The sequence below is a fragment of the Typopeltis vanoorti genome, chromosome 12 (assembly GCF_054136105.1).
Source record: "Typopeltis vanoorti isolate ZY-2024b chromosome 12, IOZ_Tvanoo_1.0, whole genome shotgun sequence".
Lineage (NCBI taxonomy): Eukaryota > Metazoa > Arthropoda > Arachnida > Uropygi > Thelyphonidae > Typopeltis > Typopeltis vanoorti.
In genome coordinates, this window is record NC_143560.1 from 29,326,255 (window position 1) to 29,347,062 (window position 20,808).

The 20,808-nt window shown below is 36.2% G+C and overlaps 1 protein-coding gene across 1 annotated transcript in view; it reads right to left on the reverse strand.

The window, feature by feature from the left end:
• The window catches only part of LOC150100654 (protein O-glucosyltransferase 1-like), a 128,145-nt gene that overhangs the window by 53,739 nt on the left and 53,598 nt on the right, over positions 1-20,808 (reverse strand). Inside the window, exons 5-6 of the mRNA XM_090401777.1 lie at positions 18,143-18,261; positions 538-697 (exon numbers count right to left, since the gene is read on the reverse strand). Of these exons, the coding sequence (XP_090257903.1) occupies positions 538-697; positions 18,143-18,261 (279 nt within the window). The remainder of the gene's footprint in view (positions 1-537; positions 698-18,142; positions 18,262-20,808) is intronic.

Genomic DNA, 20,808 nt, shown 5'->3' on the forward strand with positions numbered 1-20,808 from the left:
CTCCAGTCTTTGTTTTCCTCTCCTTCTCTTTCCCTCAACAGTTCCTTCGAAAAGTTTGTAGGCAGTTATGTCTCAGAATATGTCCAAAATAGCTGACTTTTCTCTTTTTAATTTCTTTTATCAGGTTCCTGTTTACACCTACCATCTCTAGTACCTCTTCATTTGTCTTTCCATGATATCCTCATAATTCTTTGCAGCATCCACATTTCAAAGACAGCATAACATTTCAGAGTAAACACTGAAAGGAAACATGTGCATACATACATATATATATATATATACACATACACACACACACACACACACACACACACACACACACACACACATATATATATATATGCACATGTGAAAATTTAAATCTAAGACTTATAAAGACATCATTAAAAGATTGCTTGCATTTTGCAAAAATTATTCATTTGCCTATATTATAAGGACCTCTTGCTAAAATTATTAGTTAATAATTATGCTACCTTCTAAGTAATCTTTATTTTTACTGATGATTTCATCCTGAATTAAGATAACAAACAATTTTACCTGATCTGATTTCCATGCTTGGTTTTTTGTATATTGTGCATCAATCATTTCAGGTTCTTCACGAGAAATTAATATCAATGGATCTCTTTCAGCACTAGTACGAGATCCACGAAAAAAGGCCATTCTTTTTTTCTTTTCCCATGACCACTTCTCTGAAGCCCTAGGGGAAAAAAAAAAAAAAGATAATGAAATTTCAAAAGGATCATCCCAATTATGCTTGGAGAAAGGTACACTATCAAAACAACTTTATTTCACATAATTAATAAAGAATATGAAAAACATATTTCAATCTATGGCTCACAAATTCTCATTTTATGAATCCATCATTTTTGCTTATTAAACAATTTACTATAAACTCAGTTTGATGTATATAATCTTTATAGGAATTTAGATATATGATGAGCTAATTCCACCTGCATCATAAAATAACTAACAAAACGCATGGAATAAATCTTTAACTATGCAGTAATTTTTATATTTATTTATTTATTTTTGAACCCATACATAAGAAGATGGTTGATCAACCTATAGTATGTCAGTACCATTTAAAGGTAGTGGGTTGGGAAAGGAGAAAATTGTTTACATTTGATTTCAAGGCCAGCATGTTGTATTCCATATGAAACAAAACACATAAGGGAAAGGGGACTGTTTCACAATACAGCAGTAGCACAGATGAAAGAGGAGGAAAAAACTTATTCTGTGGGTCTTGAGTTGAACTGTGAAGGGATGTTGGGTGGCAGTTGCACATGTTCCAACGGATTTAGAGGGAGAGATGATCGTTGATGCTATTTCATATGAACATTTGCAATGGAGATATTTATAGAACACACATACTGAAGAAGCCAAATGCCTGTGAGTGGGTGGAGTGAATTGGTAAGAGATAGATAACTAATTAATCTGATTGCCCTCTTCTGAATTCAATCAAGTAAATATTAGGGAGCTCTTAAAAGTCCCACCCAAAATATGAGAGCAATATTTAACAGCTATTCAGAGGTGAAATGGAATCATCAATCAACTCTATCGTATATGAAATTAAGATCTGTTACAAACAGTTATCTAACAGTGATATGTAGAAGCTGAGTATGTCACTCAGAAGAAACAGAACAATGACCTGTATGCCATTGTTTTAAGCTTTCAGATTTTTTGGCACAATTACGAGGGTGGTCTGAAAAGTTCTTGGCCTCGACCATAGATGGCAACACTATGCAAGTTTATTTTCTTTCTAAGTTGGTACATCTGTCATAAGCATCCATGTGAAACTGTAAGTCATTCTATCAAGTAGTTTGTTTCATACAGCTGTATGAAGAAGTGTTGTTTGTATCCCTATAAAGGGATAAAATTGAGTATCATGTGGTTATAAAATTCTTTGTAAAAGAAGGTTTAACGCTGAAAGAAATGCATTCGAAGTTTCATAAAAGTTTATGGGCACTCTTCTCCTTTGTTTTTGACAATTAAGAAATGAGCTGTTGAGTTTAAACGTGGCTGTGCCAGTCTTGAAGATGATCCACGTGAAGGACGTCCAAAAAGTGTAACAACACCAGAAATCATTGATCAAGTGCATGATATGGTATTGGATGACTGGCGAGTCAAAGTGCGTGAAATTGCTCAGACTATATGCATTTCAAAAGAACGTGTAGGATATATTTTGCATTAAGAATTGCAAATGAAAAAGCTTTGAACAAGATGGGTGCTGCATTTGCTCACAGCAGATCAAAAATACACTCGAATGAAAATCTGTGAACAGTGCTTGGAGCATTTTAACAAGAATAAAACTGATTACTCTTGATGAGACTTGGATTCACCATTACACACCAGAATCCAAATAGCAGTCAAAACAGTGGACAGAAGCCGGTTGTTCAGCGCCAAAGAAGACAAAGTCGGTTCCATCAGCAGGAATGGTCATGGCATCAGTGGTTTGGGATGCTAAAGGCACTTTGTTTATTAATTATCTTGAAAAGGGTAAAACAATAACCGGGAAATATTATTCCAATCTTTTAACCAGACTAGATGAAAAAATTTTTGAGGAAAGACCCAGTTTCACCTGCCACACAAAGGTGTTTTGGCAATGGAAAAATTAAGGGATCTGCACTATGAATTGTTGGAACATCCACCCTATTCCCTAGATTTGGCTCCCTCTGACTTCTATCCCTTCCCAAAACTGAAACTCTTCCTCACTGGTCAGCATTTTTCTTCGAATCAAGAGGTGATTCCAGCTGTAGAGGATTATTTTGCAGATCTTACTGAGAACCACTACAGGGACGGGATAATGGCACTAGAACATCGCTGGAATACATGTATTAAGGGAGATTATGTTGAAAAATAAAAATAAATTTGAAATTATAAATTAGTTTTTTCATTATTAGGAGGAGACTTTTCAGACCACCCTCGTACAATTTAAATAATTTTAATTAAACTTTACATTTCCATCTTTATATTAAGCTTATAGTGTATGTACATATACAAATTGCATAAAAACTATATATAAGATAAGCTATGGTATGTCTGGTAACAATTAACCTGCCTAGCATGATGTCTTGTGGTGAAAGAAAAAAAAAATTATATCAGCCTAGCTCAGAAATTAAAAGCTAATTGTTGGAACATATATTCATTTTCTTGGAGTCTTGTTATTATTGCTTGAAAGTTGTTTTCACTTTCTATAATAGCAATTTATGGCCACATAGTCCTGTTTCATAAAGAAAATTGATCTGAGTTATTTTTCTTTGTCAAAATTTTGTTATTTGTACTCAGTCCAACCTGTTAGCATGGAAAAGGGAATCTGTACAGTCTTGCTGAAAAAAGAAGCCTCTGGAGATCCATTGTCAACATTTTATTAATTTTATAATATTGTGTATACTAAATGCAGCTAACTGCTGATATAACCTTCAATATATTGGTTTGGAGAGTTGAATGATCTTAAATTTCTCATTCTGCAGTTCCGCAGTTTTTGCAGGGATGGGTTCTCCACTGTCTATTCCCATCATTAAATACTCTAGGTAATCTGATGCCAAGGTTGTTGTATAAATCTTAGAGATTTTAAGGCCTTCATTCTTATTTATATGTAGTGGTTTAATGAAAGTCTCACATGCTTCTTCAAATTTTGTTTCAAATTTCATTCTAGCTGGATGTGAAAGCTGTGTGCCTTTCCATCAAATACTACAGAATATCTTTACAGTATGAGTTCCTCATTCCCAAGAAACCCAGTGATCAGCCTCAGCACAGTAATCCTGATGTGTCCTTATCAAGAGGAATGATCATCTTTATCTCTTCTTGTTAGTGTACTCTTCAATAACCAAGTAATCTTATGAGCTGCTGTGGCCACTTAGAAATGTGCCCTCTGAACTTCAACTCTATCTATCAACATCTCCAAATCACTAGCTTCATAACTTCCTATACATTTCCATCCATGTGGTTACACAGCTCATAATCTTCCCGCCTAAAATGAATAATTTTACAATTTCCACATTATCTTTTGCACGTACTGTCTGCCTATTTAAATCATTTTGCATTCATTAAGGTTATCATTCCAAAGTGATTCTTCTTTTAACTTGCCACATAGCAAAAGAACTCTTCTGGATTTCCTTCAGCTTGCTCAGCTAATTTCTTCTCATAATTTGCTTTTGCCTTCCTTATCATGCTGGTCACTTTTCTTGCCAGAGGTTTGTACTCCTTATGAACCTACTGATCAATTTCATCCTTATATATCCTGCACAACTTTTTTTTTTTTTTTTTTTTTTTTTTTGAGCTCTTGCTTAATGGATGTTATTAATCTAATCAACTCTTACCTGATTTATCTTCCTGGTCCTGTGTATATAATCTGATATTGCTTCCTTCAGATACCCTTTTGATCATCTGCTATGTGCTAATAACATCACTGTAGTCTTATACCATGGTGTTACTTAAAGCTGTTTTCTAAGCTTATCATAATCATCTATTCTGTAGTCTACAGACCTCCTTAAACTGAAAATTCCACATCTGTCAACTTCCCAAGTCAAAGCTTCATTATCACTCTCCCCAACTTTGGGTAATGTGGCTACCTTGGTTACGGACAAATCTTCCAGTCCTCTAACCAGAGTAGCACTGCACTCTCAAACCCGAGTTCCCTTCATTACATACCGTTTCAAGTAATTATCACTTAGTAGGCACAAATAAATTCCATTTCCTTCTCACCACATGATCTTTTCTCCTTCAAGTGTGTGTCACAGTTATGTGGAACTTCAACTACTGTGAAAGAACTTCACAGTAGTTGAAGTTCCACATAGTAATTACTTGGCTTGCATTCGTTGCACTAATTTGCCTGTGCATGTCTTCCACGTCATCTTTTGCACAACCCTGACCTACAACAGCAGCCAACTGTATATCTATCTCACACTAGATTGATTCAAATAAACTGCTATTCACACCCATCTGGATGAATTCCACAGCAGTGACTAGAAAAACACCTCCAACCAGAACAGGCTGGAAAGAAAACTTAAAGAAGCATGCCAAACCTTCATTATGCAGCCAAATCTAAACAAGAATGATGGAAGTAAAATCATCTCTAAGATTCTGTCAATACACATCTAGTTCTGACAACAAAGCAGAGTACAAATTAGCAGTCATGCCAAATTAAGGATCTTCAACACTCTGAACTAAGATACTGAGATTGCATCTGCAACTGACTACTTTAGTATAACACGACTACTGAATTAATGAAATGTCAACAAGAGATACCCAGAAGCATTCCCCTCCCCTTCGGCAAGACTGTACAAATTCCTATTTCACACGAAAAGGATAAGCTAAGTACAAATAACAAGACCAGGTAAGGATAATAATTCAAAACAATTTACTTCATGAAAACAGAACTCTAGGCTGTTGTGAATGGTTATTACAATAATACAGAAAGTGAAAGAACTAATTTAAGTAATGACAACAGGACTCCATGAAAATTAATACATGCTCCAACAGTCAACTTTTAATTCCTGAACTGAGCTGATTTTCCTTCACCACAAGAAGTCAGGCTAGGCAGGATACTAGACACACTGTAGCTTATAATGTACAGTTGCTTTTATGTAGTGCATATAAAAATATATACTCCAGAAGATGACCTTGACATAAAGGTTGAAATGCAAGGGAAATGCAACAAGGATCTGTATTTAAGTTTTGTAGGTCTAGAAAAAGCCTACAAGGTGCCAAGAGAAAAGCTGTTCAAAATGCTATACGTGTAAATGGAGTATCATATAGAGCAACACTTAGTCTATATTTGAGCTGTAAGGCAGCAATTAGAATTGAAGGAGATACAGGAAGATGGTTTGATGTAAAATCAAGTGTGAGACAAAGATGTACATTATCTCCACTGTTAATTATTCCATATGGATAACATTACAAAGGAAAGTGGTATTAAAACTAATTTGAGATGTTGATCTCATTTCTTTACTTTATGAAGACGATGTTATACTTCTAAATTAACCCAGTACAAGTCTGCAAGATTCCCTGACTAAATTGAATAACTACCATAATAAATTTGGTATGAATATCAGAAATAAAAAGCAAATACAATGAAAGCAGGCACAAACATTAAAAATATTCACTACACCTTGCATGGAGAATCTACAGAACAAGTAAAACATTTCAGTTAAGCACAATTTTTAGTGAAGATGACAAAAATTTGATGATTAAATTTGCTTAAATATGGAAATATGTAGATAACAGAATTAGCAAACCTGGTATGGCAGAATATTAATCAAATAAATTTATATAGAATAAGAGAGAAATGAGTCAAGACTAACTAGCTGTATACAAAAGTGTTTGAACTAATTTGAACTTTTGGATCTGAGAGCAGGGTTAGAAATAAAACGCTAGAGATCAGACTAGAGGGGTGAACAAATGGCATCATATTAAAAATGAGAATATTAGGAAAGACTAGATTCTTAGCATTCTGGAATGTGTTAGTAGAGCTAATCTCCGGGTATGGTAACTTAAACAGAACGAGAAAGGAAAGGTAAGCAAAACAAGCATTCTTTGCCAGGATGACAAGAAAAAGACCCAAAGGAAGACCAAGATCTAGGTGAATTGATACAATAAAAAGTGCCTTAGAAGACAGAAATATGAGCTATGATAATATTGAAGTCTCACAGATAACAGATAATTTCCTTCCAAATTAATAAAGATTAATTTGAAAGGAAATTATCAATAGGAAGTTAGCAATATGCTGCTTTTCATTAGTACAGTCATACTCTGGAGTTGCATCACCTTCAATTCCAGAGGGATGCTGTAACTTGAAAATGTTCATAAGTGAAAGTACTGTGTTGAAGTCTAGTCTGAACCATCATCATAACTGATGATGATTCAGTTATGACTGAAATAAAAAACATAATGATATGAAAACTGGTTTATTGAATGAGTTCATGCTGTAATGCTGTTGTTGGTTGGGCACAGCACTGTGTCATATCTGCATGTATCTTCTATATTTAATAATGTTGTTTGTGTTGGATCTTTTTCAGAAGTACCCGTTTAAGGTTATATGTGAGCTAGATTATTTTTTCTTTTCTCTGTAGATTTCCGTGTAACAGGCATAATCCCTTACAATGTTAGCATTTACTTTTGAACTTTTTTCAAAATCTGGGGCAAGTGAGTGGAGAATGATCACAAAATGTTCAATGTAACTTTTCGGATCCAGAAATTAAGTAAAATATTTGAAAAAAAAAATGTGTAAGGGTTATCACAATTTTTCTTAGTCTGATCAACTAAATCAGTTTCTTAGCCTGCTTTTCACAGTCCTCACACAACTAATTATTACCATTCACTTTATGTCTCTGTAATGTCTTCTTCTAGATTGCATAAATACTTTAACTATTTCTCTCTCTCTCTCTCAGTTTATCACTTTACACCTACTTTATTTAACCTCTTAAATATTGTTAACATTCAAAAGGTGCAAGTAGAGCTAATCTAAATGTAAACAAAATGGGAAAGGTTAACATCTCAGGTGTTTGATGATAGGATACAAAAAGTCACAGAAGAGGGACAAGATCTAAGTGCAATGATGCAATTAGGTGCCTCAGAAGAAAATGTCATATCTTACAGCACTGGAGTCCAGACAAATAACAGAGTCAATTTGGAAGAAAACTGTCAATAGGAAGTTTGTAATAATGTAAATGCTCATGTCGTACTATCATATCCATCAGGAATTTGATGATGATGATGATGAGTAATGTTAGGAAGATAATTTAATAATAGGCCACAGGACTGACAGCCATTGTAAGGAAGGAATCAGATAGTGAAAAGAAGTTGGGGAAGTTAAAAGGAATATGAGATAATTCTTTCACAAATGTGGTGGATAGAAGGAAGAATGACCATGGAAGTTAACCATAATGTACAGAAATAGTCGAGTTATTAAGTAATCATTTTGGTAAGTACAGCATATGTGCAATACAGCAAATATCACAATAACAAAATGATGTGCTATAATGAACAACAGAAAAGTTCTGACCTAAGTTCCATAGAAACAATGCTATTTTAAGTGCGATTTTCTTTCTTGACTACTTGTATAATAACTATAAAACTTTTTTTTTTTTTTAGTGATCTGATTAAAGCTTTCCAAATTTCCGGTAAGATAAGACCTTGATTCTTATTTGTTTCCTGTTGAACAGGCTACCGTAGCAGCCTCCTTGAAGGTTCTGGAATGGTAATTCTCTTCTATATAAGACATATGACTCTTATCCCACTCAATGAGATGGTTGGTGGAGGCAAAGTGGCAAGAAAGGCCTGAAATATCTTGTCTGTTGTTTCTGACATATCCCGAGACACGTGCATTGTCTCGGCACAATACTAATTTTGTATGAATTAAAACTGTCAGTTAAAAACCTAGTCTGTTACCTTCATATAGCTTACCAATTGTATTCCCTGAAGATGCCGACCGAATTGTATTTAGTCGACCAAATTATATTCTTATTGGCTTCAACCAAAATAAAAAAATGATGGTACAACATTAGGAATTTCATGACGGCTGGGGCATCGCACGGTTAAACAAGGTCTCCGTTTTCACCACGGAATCAGGGCAAACAGTGAAAAGTCAGCTAGTGGAACAAATCCTAAAACCCACCAATCACAAGAGTTCAAGATCAGTACTATCAACATAAGAAGCCTGAATGGCAAAGAAATGGAGCTAGCTGAGGAAATGGATAAGTACCAGATAGACATAATAGGGGTGACTGAAACAAAAAAGACAAAAACTGGCGAGATCTTTCTAAGAAATAAATACAAAATGTTACATTTAGGCAATGACAATCAAGGAAAAGAAGGAGTAGCCATAGTATTCAACACTAAATATGAGGTTAATCTTCTTGAATGCAGGCAGTCTTGAGTAGAGTGATATGGGCAAATGTGAGAATGGGGAAGTGGACAAAGACACTTATTTGTGCCTATGGTCCCACAGAAGGTTCTGCTAAGGTAGAAGTGGAGGAATTTTTTGAGGCTTTAGAGAAAGCAACTGACACAATGAAAAAGGAAAAGTTGGTCCTTGTTGGGGATCTAAATAGCAGAGTAGGAAATGGTTGTCAGACATACAAAAATATATTGGAAAAATTTGGAGAAAAGAGCAAAGCTAATAATAATGGCAAATACCTGTTGGATTTCTGATCAGGACATGGACTGGTTATTACTAACACAATGTTTCAACATAAAAATGTGCACAAATTCACATGAAGAGAAGAGGCAAGGAATAAGAAAAGTCTCATTGATTATATTATTGTTGATAGTGATATTTTCTCCCTGGTGCAGGACACCAAAGTGTACAGAGGATTTGAAATTGGAAGTGATCACTATTTAGTCTTGAGCAGGATAAAATTGAGTTTCATATTTAAGAAAAACATGTAAGAAAGTTTTAAAGTGAATAAAAGTCGAGCAGCTCTCAGATGTGAACTGTAGACTAAAATACAGAAACATGATTGAAGAAAAAATGAAAGAGTTTGAGAACAGGAACCAAACCTTGGAAATTCAGTGCAAGACCTGAAGAAAACCCTGATTGATTCAGCCAGAGAAGCATGTGGTGAGGCTGTCTGTAATTATAGAAAAATCAGAACTCCATGGTGGACACAGGAAGTGAAAGAGGCAATGAAGGAAGAGAAGAAAGCATATCAAAGTTCCTGGCAAATAAGTCAGCTTGTGCTCTTAGAGAATGCAGAGACAAATGTAAGAAAGCTAAACACTGTGTAAAAACTAGCTAAACAAAAGTCATGTGAGGACTTTGGCAAGAACATAGAAAATAAATATCAAGAAGGTGACAAAATATTTTGGAGGTTGTTGAAGAAGTTTAGAAATGGAAGAAAGAGTACTGTAAAAGGAGTTAGAGATGATAAAGGTGACATGAAATGGGAGAAAAAGATATCCTTGAAGTATGGAGTAATTACTTCAAAAAATTGCTAAATGGAACAAGAAGTGATGACAGCACAGTGGTAAAAAAACACCGACAGGCATGCAGTCAGGAATACATATCTACACTTGAAGTAGAAAAAGTCATCAAAAGCCTGAAATGTGGAAAGCAGCAGAAGTAGATGATATCTGACCAGAAATGATCAAGTATGAAAAAGTCTTGTAAAAGTCTTACAGTGGCTGCACTGCATAGTTCAGAAGGCCTGGACAGAGGAACGAATTCCAGATGATTGGAGTAGAGCTCATAGTACCCATATATAAAAATGGAAATAAAACTGAATGTGAGAATTACAGAGGTATTTCTCTACTGAGTGTTCCTGGTAAGATATATGCAAGTATACTTGAGAAACGGTTGAGAAAGATTGTGGAAGAGAAGCTTATTGAAGAACAAGCTGGATTCAGGCCAAATAGAGGATGTCAGGATCAGATTTTCACTTTATAACAGATAGTTGAGAAATCATGGGAATATAACAAAGATCTCCATTTAAGTTTTGTAGATCTGGAAAAGGCATATAACAAGGCGCAAAGAGGGAAGCTATTCGAAATGCTAAAGTTATATGGTTCTAATTTTTAGTGGAACCTGTGGCATAGTAATTAAATAATAAAGCAACACATAAAAATCAAGGATATTAAAATTACAGATTCTGAAATATTAGTCAGTTTTGACATCATTTCTCTGTTCACCAATATTCCCATTAACCAACACAGTCAATTCTTTATATGAAGATTATCCTCCAGATATCGCAAGGATATTCGAATATGTCATCCACTCAGCTTATTTCAGTTGAAAAAACAAAATCTACAAACAAATTGAAGGTACTCCCATTGGTAGCCCTCTGTCTCCACCTTTGGAAAACTACTATTTGAAACAATTCGAAGATACTATGTTCTCATCCATCTCTTTGGTACCGTTACGTTGATGATGTTTTTTGCTGTTGGGCACACACTGAAGATGAACTTTCCACTTTTTCTACAATGGATAAATAACCTTCCCTCACGCATCTAATTCACTAAAAAGAAAACTCTGGTACTTTACCATTTTTGGACATCCTCCTTACTAGAACATTTTCTGGTACATTATCTGCAAGCATCTTTTGAAAACCCACATTTACTGGCAGATACATTCACAAAAAGTCTGCACACCACATGTCTCAAAAATTTGGCATTCTTAAATCTCTAATTCATAGAGCACATAAAGTTTGCTCTTCCCCAATAATCTTACAACAAGAACTTTCCATCATTAAAAAGTTAATGGAATCAAATGATTACAACTCCAATCAAATCCAACAGATACTTGACTCTTATGTTCCAACACCTACAGTCCGCAGAGTTCCTATTCCGTACATTCCAGGAATCTCAGAACCTATAGGTAGAATTCTGAAAAAGTATCAATTGATTCCAACATATATTCCTATCAACAAAATTTCTCCTTTATTACCTTCTACAAAGGATAAACTGTCTTCTTTATCTTTGTCTGGCATTTACCAAATACCTTGCGAATGCGATGTCTCTTATTTTGGACAAACCAGCCATCTTTTGGAAAAAAGAATAAAAGAACATTAATATTATATTGATTATAATAAACCTCTGAAGTCTGGTCTGGCGCAGCACAGTATTGACTCTACTCATAGTGTCCAGTGGGATAAAGCAGTTCTCCTCCATAGATGTAGATTCAAATATGAACACTTGTTCAAAGAAAGTTGTGAAACTATCTTACACCGACCTAATTTAAATAGAAAGTACTGTATGTCTCTCTCAAAGATCTCGGAGACTTTTATCTTATGTAAAAAACCATTTATCTTAATAGATTAAATTTGTTATTTCTATTATTTCAAAGTAGGTGGTAACAATTGTATTTTAATAGGTGATCCACCAAATGTATTGCTTGCATTCCATTCCTATTACTGTTACAGACACTGAAGATGTACTATTAATTTTAGTACGAAATATCTGTCCTTTTACTAATTAAAGATTTCACTGTGGTTTTTACGTGTTGCTTTATTATTTAAAGTTATATGGTGTCAATGGGGCATTATATCAAGCAATACTTAGTCTGTATTTGAGCTGTAAGTCAGCAGTTAGAATTGAAGGAAGTACAGGAAATTAGTTTAATGTTAAATCTGGTGTTAGACAAGGATGTACATTATCCCCTCTCTTATTCATTATCTATATGGATCACATTATGAAGGAAAGTGGTATTAAACCTGATATCAAAATTGGAGATGTTAATCTCAGCTCTTTACTTTTTCAGATGACGTTATACTTCTAAATAAATCCACAACAAGTCTGCAAGATTCCCTGACTAAATTGAATAACTGTTGTAATAGATATGATATGAAGGTCAGCATTAAAAAGACAAAGACAATGAAAATAGGCAGAAACAGTGAAAATATCAACTGCATTGTGAATGGAGAACCTATAGAACAAGTTAAACATTTAAGCTACTTAGGCACGATTTTTAGTGAAGATCATCATCATCATCATCAAATTCCTGCCATGTACCCTCAAGGGGTGTACAGGATATGATATTACTACATGAAAAAAATTACATCATTATTAATTTTCTATCTACAATTTTCCTCCAAATCAGTCTGTTACTTGTCAAGACTCCGACATTATCAGATCTTATATTTCTATCGTCTAAAGCACTTTGTACTGTATCAATCCACCTATATCTTGGTCTTCCTCTGGGTCGTTTTGCTGCCAACCTGGCTGAGAACACTTGTTTTGCTAATCTTTCCTCGCCCATTCTGTTTAAGTGACCATACCACCTGAGATTAGCTCAGCTAACACATTCCTGGATACTGACAATGTCAAGTTCTTTCCTAATATCCTCATTTTTAATATGATATTGCCATTGATGCCATCTGTTCACGCCTATAATCTTCCTCAGGACTCTCATATTTGCGGTCTCTAGTCTTTGGTCAAGTGTTTTACTTCTGACCCAGCTCTCAGATCCATAAGTTAAACTGGTTTAAACACTGTCTTGTATACAGCTAATTTAGTGTTCCGACTAATTTCTCTCTTATTCCATATGAATTTATTCAATTGACTTCCCACCATACCAGCTTTGCTGATTCTGTTGTCTATTTCTATATTTAATTTACCATCTTCAGTAAAAATCGTGCCTAAATAGCTGAAATGTTTTACTTGTTCCACAGGTTCTCCATTTACAACACAGTTGACACTTTCAATGATTCTGCCTATTTTCATTGTCTTTGTCTTTTTATTGCTGACCTTCATACCATATCTATTACAACAGCTATTCAATTTAGTCAGAGAATCTTGCAGACTTGTAGCAGATTTATTTAGAAGTATAACATCATCCGCATAAAGCAAAGAGCTGACATTAACATCTCCAATTTTGATATCATGTTTAATACCACTTTCCTTCATAATATGATCCATATAGATAATGAATAACAGAGGGGATAATGCACATCCTTGTCTCACACCAGATTTAACATTAAACCATCTTCCTGTACTTCCTTCAATTCTAACTGCTGACTCACAACTCAAATAAAGACTAAGTATTGCTTGATATAATGCCCCATTGACACCATATAACTGCAGCGTATTGAATAGCTTCTCTCTTGGCACCTTGTCATATGCCTTTTCCAAATCGACAAAACTTAAATACAGATCTTTGTTATATTCCCATGCTTTCTCGACTATTTGTCGTAAAGTGAAGATCTGATCCTGACAGCCTCTATTTGGCCTGAATCCAGCTTGTTCTTCACCAAGCTTTTCTTCCACAATTCTTCTCAACCGTTTCTCAAGTATACTTGCATATATCTTGCCAGGAACACTCAGTAGGGAAACACCTCTGTAATTCTCACATGCAGTTTTATTTCCCTTTTTATATATGGGTACTATGAGAGCTCTACTCCAATCATCGGGAATTCGTTCCTCTGTCCAGGCTTTCTGAACTATGCAGTGCAGCCACTGTAAGACCTTTATACCACCATACTTCAGCATTTCTGGTCAAATATCATCTACTCCTGCTGTCTTTCCACATTTCAAGCCTTTGATGGCTTTTTCTACTTCAAGTATGGATATGTATTCCTGACGGCATGCCTGGTCAGTGTTTTTTACCACTGTGCTGTCATCACTGCTTGTTTCATTTAGCAGTTTTTCAAAGTAATTACTCCATACTTCAAAGATATCTTTTTCTCCCGTTTTCATGTCACCTTTATCATCTCTAATTCCTTTTACAGCACTCTTTCCTCCATTCTTAAGCTTCTTCAACAACCTCCAGAATATTTTGCCACCTTCTTGATATTTATTTTCTATATTCTTGCCAAAGTCTTATCATGACTTTTGTTTAGCTAGTTTTACACAGTGTTTAGCATTCTTGCATTTGTCTCTGTATTCTCTAAGAGCACAAGCTGACTTATTTGACAGGAACTTTTGATATGCTTTCTTATTTTCCTTCACTGCCTCTTTAGCTTCCTGTGTCCACCAGGGAGTTCTGATTTTTCTATCCTTGCAGACAACCTCACCACATGCCTCTCTGGCAGAATCAATCAATGTTTTCTTCAGAGTTTGCCACTGAATCTCCAAGGTTTGATTCCTGTTCTCAAACTCTTTCATTTTTTCTTCAATAATCTTTGTGTATTTCAGTCTACAGTTCACATCTGAGAGCTGCTCAACTTTTATTCGCTTTAAAACTTTCTTACATGTTATTCTTTTCAATATGAAATTCAATTTTATCCTGCTCAAGACTAAATAGTGATCACTTCCAATTTCAAATCCTCTGTACACTCTGGTGTCCTGCAGCAGGGAGAAAACATCACTATCAACAATAACATAGTCAATGAGACTTTTCTTATTCCTAGCCTCTTCTCTCCATGTGAATTTGTGCACATTTTTATGTTGGAACATGGTGTTAGTAATAACCAGTCCATGTCCTGAGCAGAAATCCAACAGATATTTGCCATTATTATTAGCTTTGCTCTTTTCTCCAAATTTTCCCAAAATATTTTTGTATGTCTCACAATCATTTCCTACTCTGCTATTTAGATCCCCAACAAGGACCAACTTTTCATTTTTCATTGTGTCAGTTGCTTTTTCTAAAGCCTCAAAAAATTCCTCCACTTCTACCTTAGTAGAACCTTCTGTGGGACCATAGGCACAAATAAGTCTCACTGTCCAGTTTCCCATTCTCATATTTGCCCACATTACTCTACTTGAGACTGACTGCCATTCAAGAAGATTAGCCTCGTATTTTGTGTTGAATACTATGGCTACTCCTTCTTTTCCTTGATTGTCATTGCCTGAATATAACATTTTGTATAAATAAACCCCAACTCTGGTGATGTTGAGTTGGGGTTTATTTTCAGATTTGTTCCAGTAGCTGACTTTTCGCTGTTCGCCCTGGTTCCCTGGCGAAAACAACGGGGGCCTTGTTTAACCGGGCGACGCCCCAGCCGGCATGAAATTTTGTCATGTTGTACCATCATTCTATATTTTGGTTTAACCAATAAGAATACAATTTGGTCGGCTAAATCCCAAATTGCCAGCCCATCCTCGTCCGTTCAGTATCCAAGTAGATACCCAACAGGGTGCACCACGAGAAGGTGAGGATTGGACATTAGGTCAGAAGCCCTGGTCGGTTCTCCGCATTCTTTTAAAGGCTATGTGGAGGTCTCCTCTCAGTTATACAGCTTTGACCCTTAAGCACCCCTTTTTAGTGAAGATGGTAAAATTAAATATGGAAATAGATATTTCCATATTTAATATGGAAATAGACAACAGAATCAACAAAGCTGGTATGGTAGGAAGTCAACTGAATAAATTTATATGGAATAAGAGAGAAATTAGCCAAAATACTAAATTAGCTTTATACAAGACAGTATTCAAGCCAATTTTAACTTATGGATCTGAGAGCTGGGTCAGAAGTAAAGAAGAAGCAAAGACTAGAGACTGCAGATATGAGAGTCCTGAAAAAGATTAGGGGCATGAACAGATAGCGTCAATGGCAATATCATATTAAAAATGAGGATATTAGGAAAGAACTTGACATTGTCAGCATCCAGGAAAGTGTTAGCAGAGCTGATAATGTTGGAGTCTTGACAGATTACAGACTAATTTGGAGGAAAATTGTAGATAGGAAGTTGGTAATGATGTAATTTTTCATGTAGTACTATCACATCCTGTACACCCCCCTCGAGGGTATATATCAGGAATTTAATCTCAGGTGGTATGGTCACTTAAACAAAATGGGAGAGGAAAGATTAGCAAAACAAGTGTTCTCTGCCAGGTTAGCAGGAAAAAGACCCAGATTAAGACCAAGATATAGATGTATTAATACAGTAAAAATGCCTTAGAAGATAGAAATATAAGATCTGATAATGTTAGAGTCTTGACAGATTACAGACTGATTTGGAGGAAAATTGTAGATAGGAGATTGGTAATGATGTAATTTTTCATGTAGTACTATCACATCCTTTACACCCCCTTGAGGGTATATATCAGGAATTTGATGATGATGAACATTACTTGTGGAATCTCATTTTTATAATTTTATACTCTTCTAGTTGTTTCCTTTATCTTCCATTATTATTTACGTTGTACTTTTTGTCATGTTGTCATTTTGTGTGCTTTATGTATGGTTCCCACCAATCCTTTGCATTTTGTCAATGCATGATTTTTTACGATTTCTTTTGTTCTATTTCTAGCAATTTCACGTTATTCACCATGATTTCTTTTATTTCTAGCAATTTTCTTTCTGATGCTATTTGTTTCAATAAATAACATAAATAAGAAATCTCATGATTTCTTTTGTTTTATGGAAATGAAGTGGAGGAATTAGTATTTTTACCCTAAATTCATTATAGCAAGCCTCATGCTATAAACAAGCTCTCTCTCTCTCTCTGATCCCTATGGATTCACTATAGCACTCATGTACTGTATACATTCCAAAGATCCATTAGTTGTTTGTGTGCCAAGCAGAGTTAGATGATAATACAGAGGTGGAAGAGGCAGAAATACCAGGCAAAAACTTGACAAACATACAGTGGGACTGATAAACAATTCCACTGCTGTTGGTCTAAAAAGAAAAGACATGACCAATGTACTGTATACTAATAATATGGGGGGGGGGGAATAGTCTGATGGAATATTCAATATGCTATGATACAAAATTACCTCATGTCATAAAGGACATATCTAATAGAGAATCCCTGCACACACTGAAATATTATTAATTCTCAATTTAATCTAAGTGCAAAGTTATGAGTATGCAAAATATGCATTTTAGACTGAGGATACTGCAGGATGCAGGCTGAATACTACATTAATGGAAATCAGCTGCAAGTGGTTAATGAAAGTCTAGATATAAGAATAATGGACAGAGAGTTAAGAAGCCACATTGATAAAGTGGCTAAAATCACATCAGATGATGGCAATGCTAACGAGAAAGCTAACTTGCATAAATAAAGACATCATTTTCCAATTTACAAGGCTTTTATAAGATCGCATCTGGAATATTCTGCACAGAGTAGTACATATGGTCACCTAGGCACCGTGGCAAAGAGGAAGCAGTATTAAAGATCAAGCAACGGATAAACATGATAATATTTGGCCTACGGAAGTGGAGACAAACTGAAGGAGCATTGTCTTTAAAGTTTGGGAAATAGAAGGAAGAGGGAAGAATGCATATAGGATGGTAAAGGGATCTTACAATACAATACAGCACAGATAAAAGAGAAATTTTACAGCTCAAGGCAGCAGATAGAGGCTGGGACTCATCCTTGGAAGCAAGTAAGGATGAAGAACCTATACCTCATATTCTTTTGTATTCATCGTTACAGTGTAGTGATAAATGGAATAAGTTGCCAGGATACTGGTAGCACATTTTCAGTGAATGTTTTAAGTCAAGTATTTAAGCACTGTATGACTTGCAAAGGCCTTTCCTCAATCAGTCCTTGACTCTCTGGAGATGTCTAAAATACTGATATGACAAATTTTGCTCCTAATGAACTCCTCAAATTTCCTCAAAATGAACTACATTTCTGAATATCTTTTCTATGAGAAAAATATAACAGCAGCACCTTTACATATCTGAAGTGAAAGTCTTTTGCTTCTAAAACAAATAGGAATGAATTACAACTGTGACAGCATATAAATAAAATAACTAAAAAAAGAACAAGATATACAATTTTAAAGGAAGCAAAATAACAGTTATTAAATATGTTACCTAAGAATAATTTCTCTTTGTAAATCCCACCTGCCTAAACCTGTAGGATACAAACTAATTGCAGGTCCACCTTCCCAGAATGTCCATGCTGGATACATTATATCCCAGTACTCAGCAGTCTAGAAAGAAACATTAAAATAAAGAAATGTGACACCTCGAAAATGTCACTATGTATCAGATGAACTAGTACAGCTTTTTAAGCATATAGGTCTAAGAATAAATTCATAAAAGAAATAATTCAGCTACTTTTTTAAATACTTTTAACATAATATATCAATGAGAGTATTCAAAAAAAGTAATGAAATTATATTTCTGTTATGAATAATGTGTCAGTTAAAGCATTCACATAACACAATCAATATTGTATTAGTTGACAGATCAACCAGTACAATACTGATTGTGATATAACATGACATATAGGAACATAAGACATGATAACTAATAAAGAACATAAAACAGATTTATCTTACATATATTAATTAAAATATATTACATTACATTAGCCAGGCTCTATCAGCCCGGGGGGGGGGCTTTTGGCCTCAAGCACCACATGTCGCCACTGGGCACGGTCCTCTGCGACTGTCCTCCGCCATGTTCTGGTCTCCAGCCCGACAGCCTGCAGGTCTTCCTTCTCCTGATCCACCTATCTCCTTCTCGGTCTCCCTGGCGGCCTCCCTGATTGGGGTTGAGCCTCCCCACTTGTCTCACAGTCCTTTTGGGGCCCATACAGTACAGGTGCCCCAGCCACTGAAGACGCCGGGCTCGCAGCTCCATCAAGACATCTGCCGAGTTGCATAAAGCATGTATGGCAGCATTGGACAGTCTCCTCCAGACTCCATCTGCCATGACCACTCCATAGATACGTCATAGCATCTTGTTCTTGAATACTCTCAGGTGATCAGCTTGTCTCGCCGTGAGAGTCCACGCTTCAGGACCGTAAAAGAGAACAGGACTGATCAAAGTCTTGTATAGTCCCACCTTTGTAGTCCAAGACAGCAAGCACAAGCCGAAAAGGGGACGCACCTGATAATAGGCCACATTCGCAGCATTTACCTGACTCTGGACATCAGTCTCAACTTTGTTGTCTTCAGTCACGAAAGAACCCAAGTACCTAAATACCTTCACCCTCTCAAACTGTGCAGCTCCCTCTGGAATTTGAGCAGCATGGCAACTCATAAAAAGGTATTTTGTCTTCTCAGCATTTATCTTCAGGCCAACTTCTTCTGCAGCTTCTTCAATAGCAGTAACCAATGCCACTGCGTCGTCCCGTTGATGCGCCATGACGTTCAGGTCGTCCACATAGCCAAGAATCCTAACTTGCACCTCCATGTCGACTCCACCTGCCACTTGCTGTGTGTTTCTAATTACTTTTTCCAACACTAGATTAAAGAGAATCGGAGAAAGCCCATCACCCTGCTTCATACCGGTCTGTACTTGAAACAGGTCCGAAAGGTCACCTTCTGCTTTCACTCTTGCTCTTGAACCAGCTAAGCACACCTGCACCATTTTTCTGAGTTTTTGAGGAATTCCCAGCCCTTCTAACACCTGCCATATTTTTGGGTGTATTATTGAGTCATAGGCTTTAGAAAAGTCTATGAAAATATTATGAACTTCCCGGTTATATTCCCAGCACTTTTCAAAAACTTGGCGCAGCGTGAAGAGTTGGTCTATTGTAGAACGGCTCCTCCTGAAGCCCGTCTGGTAGTGACCAAGGCACTCTTCTGCATATAGTGTGAGGCACATTAGCATGATGTTAGACAGCGCCTTGTAGCCAGTCGACAGCAGTGAGATGCCCTTATAGTTGCTGCATTGAGCCATATCTCCTTTCTTATATACTGGGGATGATCAGCGACTCCTTCCACTCATCCAGCAGCCGTTCTTCTCACCAGATAATCAAGATGAGCCGGTGCAGCTACTCCAGCAGGACGTCCCCACCATTCTTCAGGAGCTCCGCCAGTATGCAGTCCACTCCTGGAGCCTTATTATTTTTCAGCATGCGGATAGCACGAGTAATCTCACTAAATGTCGGCTCTTCAATAAATGGTTCAGCAGTTTGATAAGGAGTATAATCCTCTGATATTGACGTTACAGCATTGACATTCAGCAAGTTCATGAAATATCTACGCCACCGAACGAGAGCATCTTTTGAGTTTGTTAATAGATTTCCACTCTCATCTCTTATGGTTGCCACTTGTGTCTGGGCACCTCGCATGGCTTTGATCGTCCAGTACATTTCCCATCCATTATTCGTCACCCTATTTCTCTCTATACTAGCCACTTTCTCATTAAGATACTTCAGCTTTTCCCTGCGTAGACATGTATTCATCACTCTTCTCACCCTCTCATATGCACCTTTCTTCCTGTTATCCGCTAGGTAGTTCAATAGTGCTTCCCTTCGTTTTGCTACAGCTTCTTCACACTCTCTATAAAACCATGCTTTTCTCCTCCTCTTTCTCTTTTCCACAGTTCTCGAGGCAGCTAACGCGACTGTATTTTTGATGATGTCCCACATCCCATCCGGATCATTCTCTCCCTCCTGTAACCCACCCCAAAACAATTCTGCAACTCTAACTGGAAAGCCCGCTTGCCTTCTGCTGTTTTCAACTTGTCCAGGTCCCATGCCAATCATATAGTAGGACACGAGGACTTCTGAACCGCAATTCTAA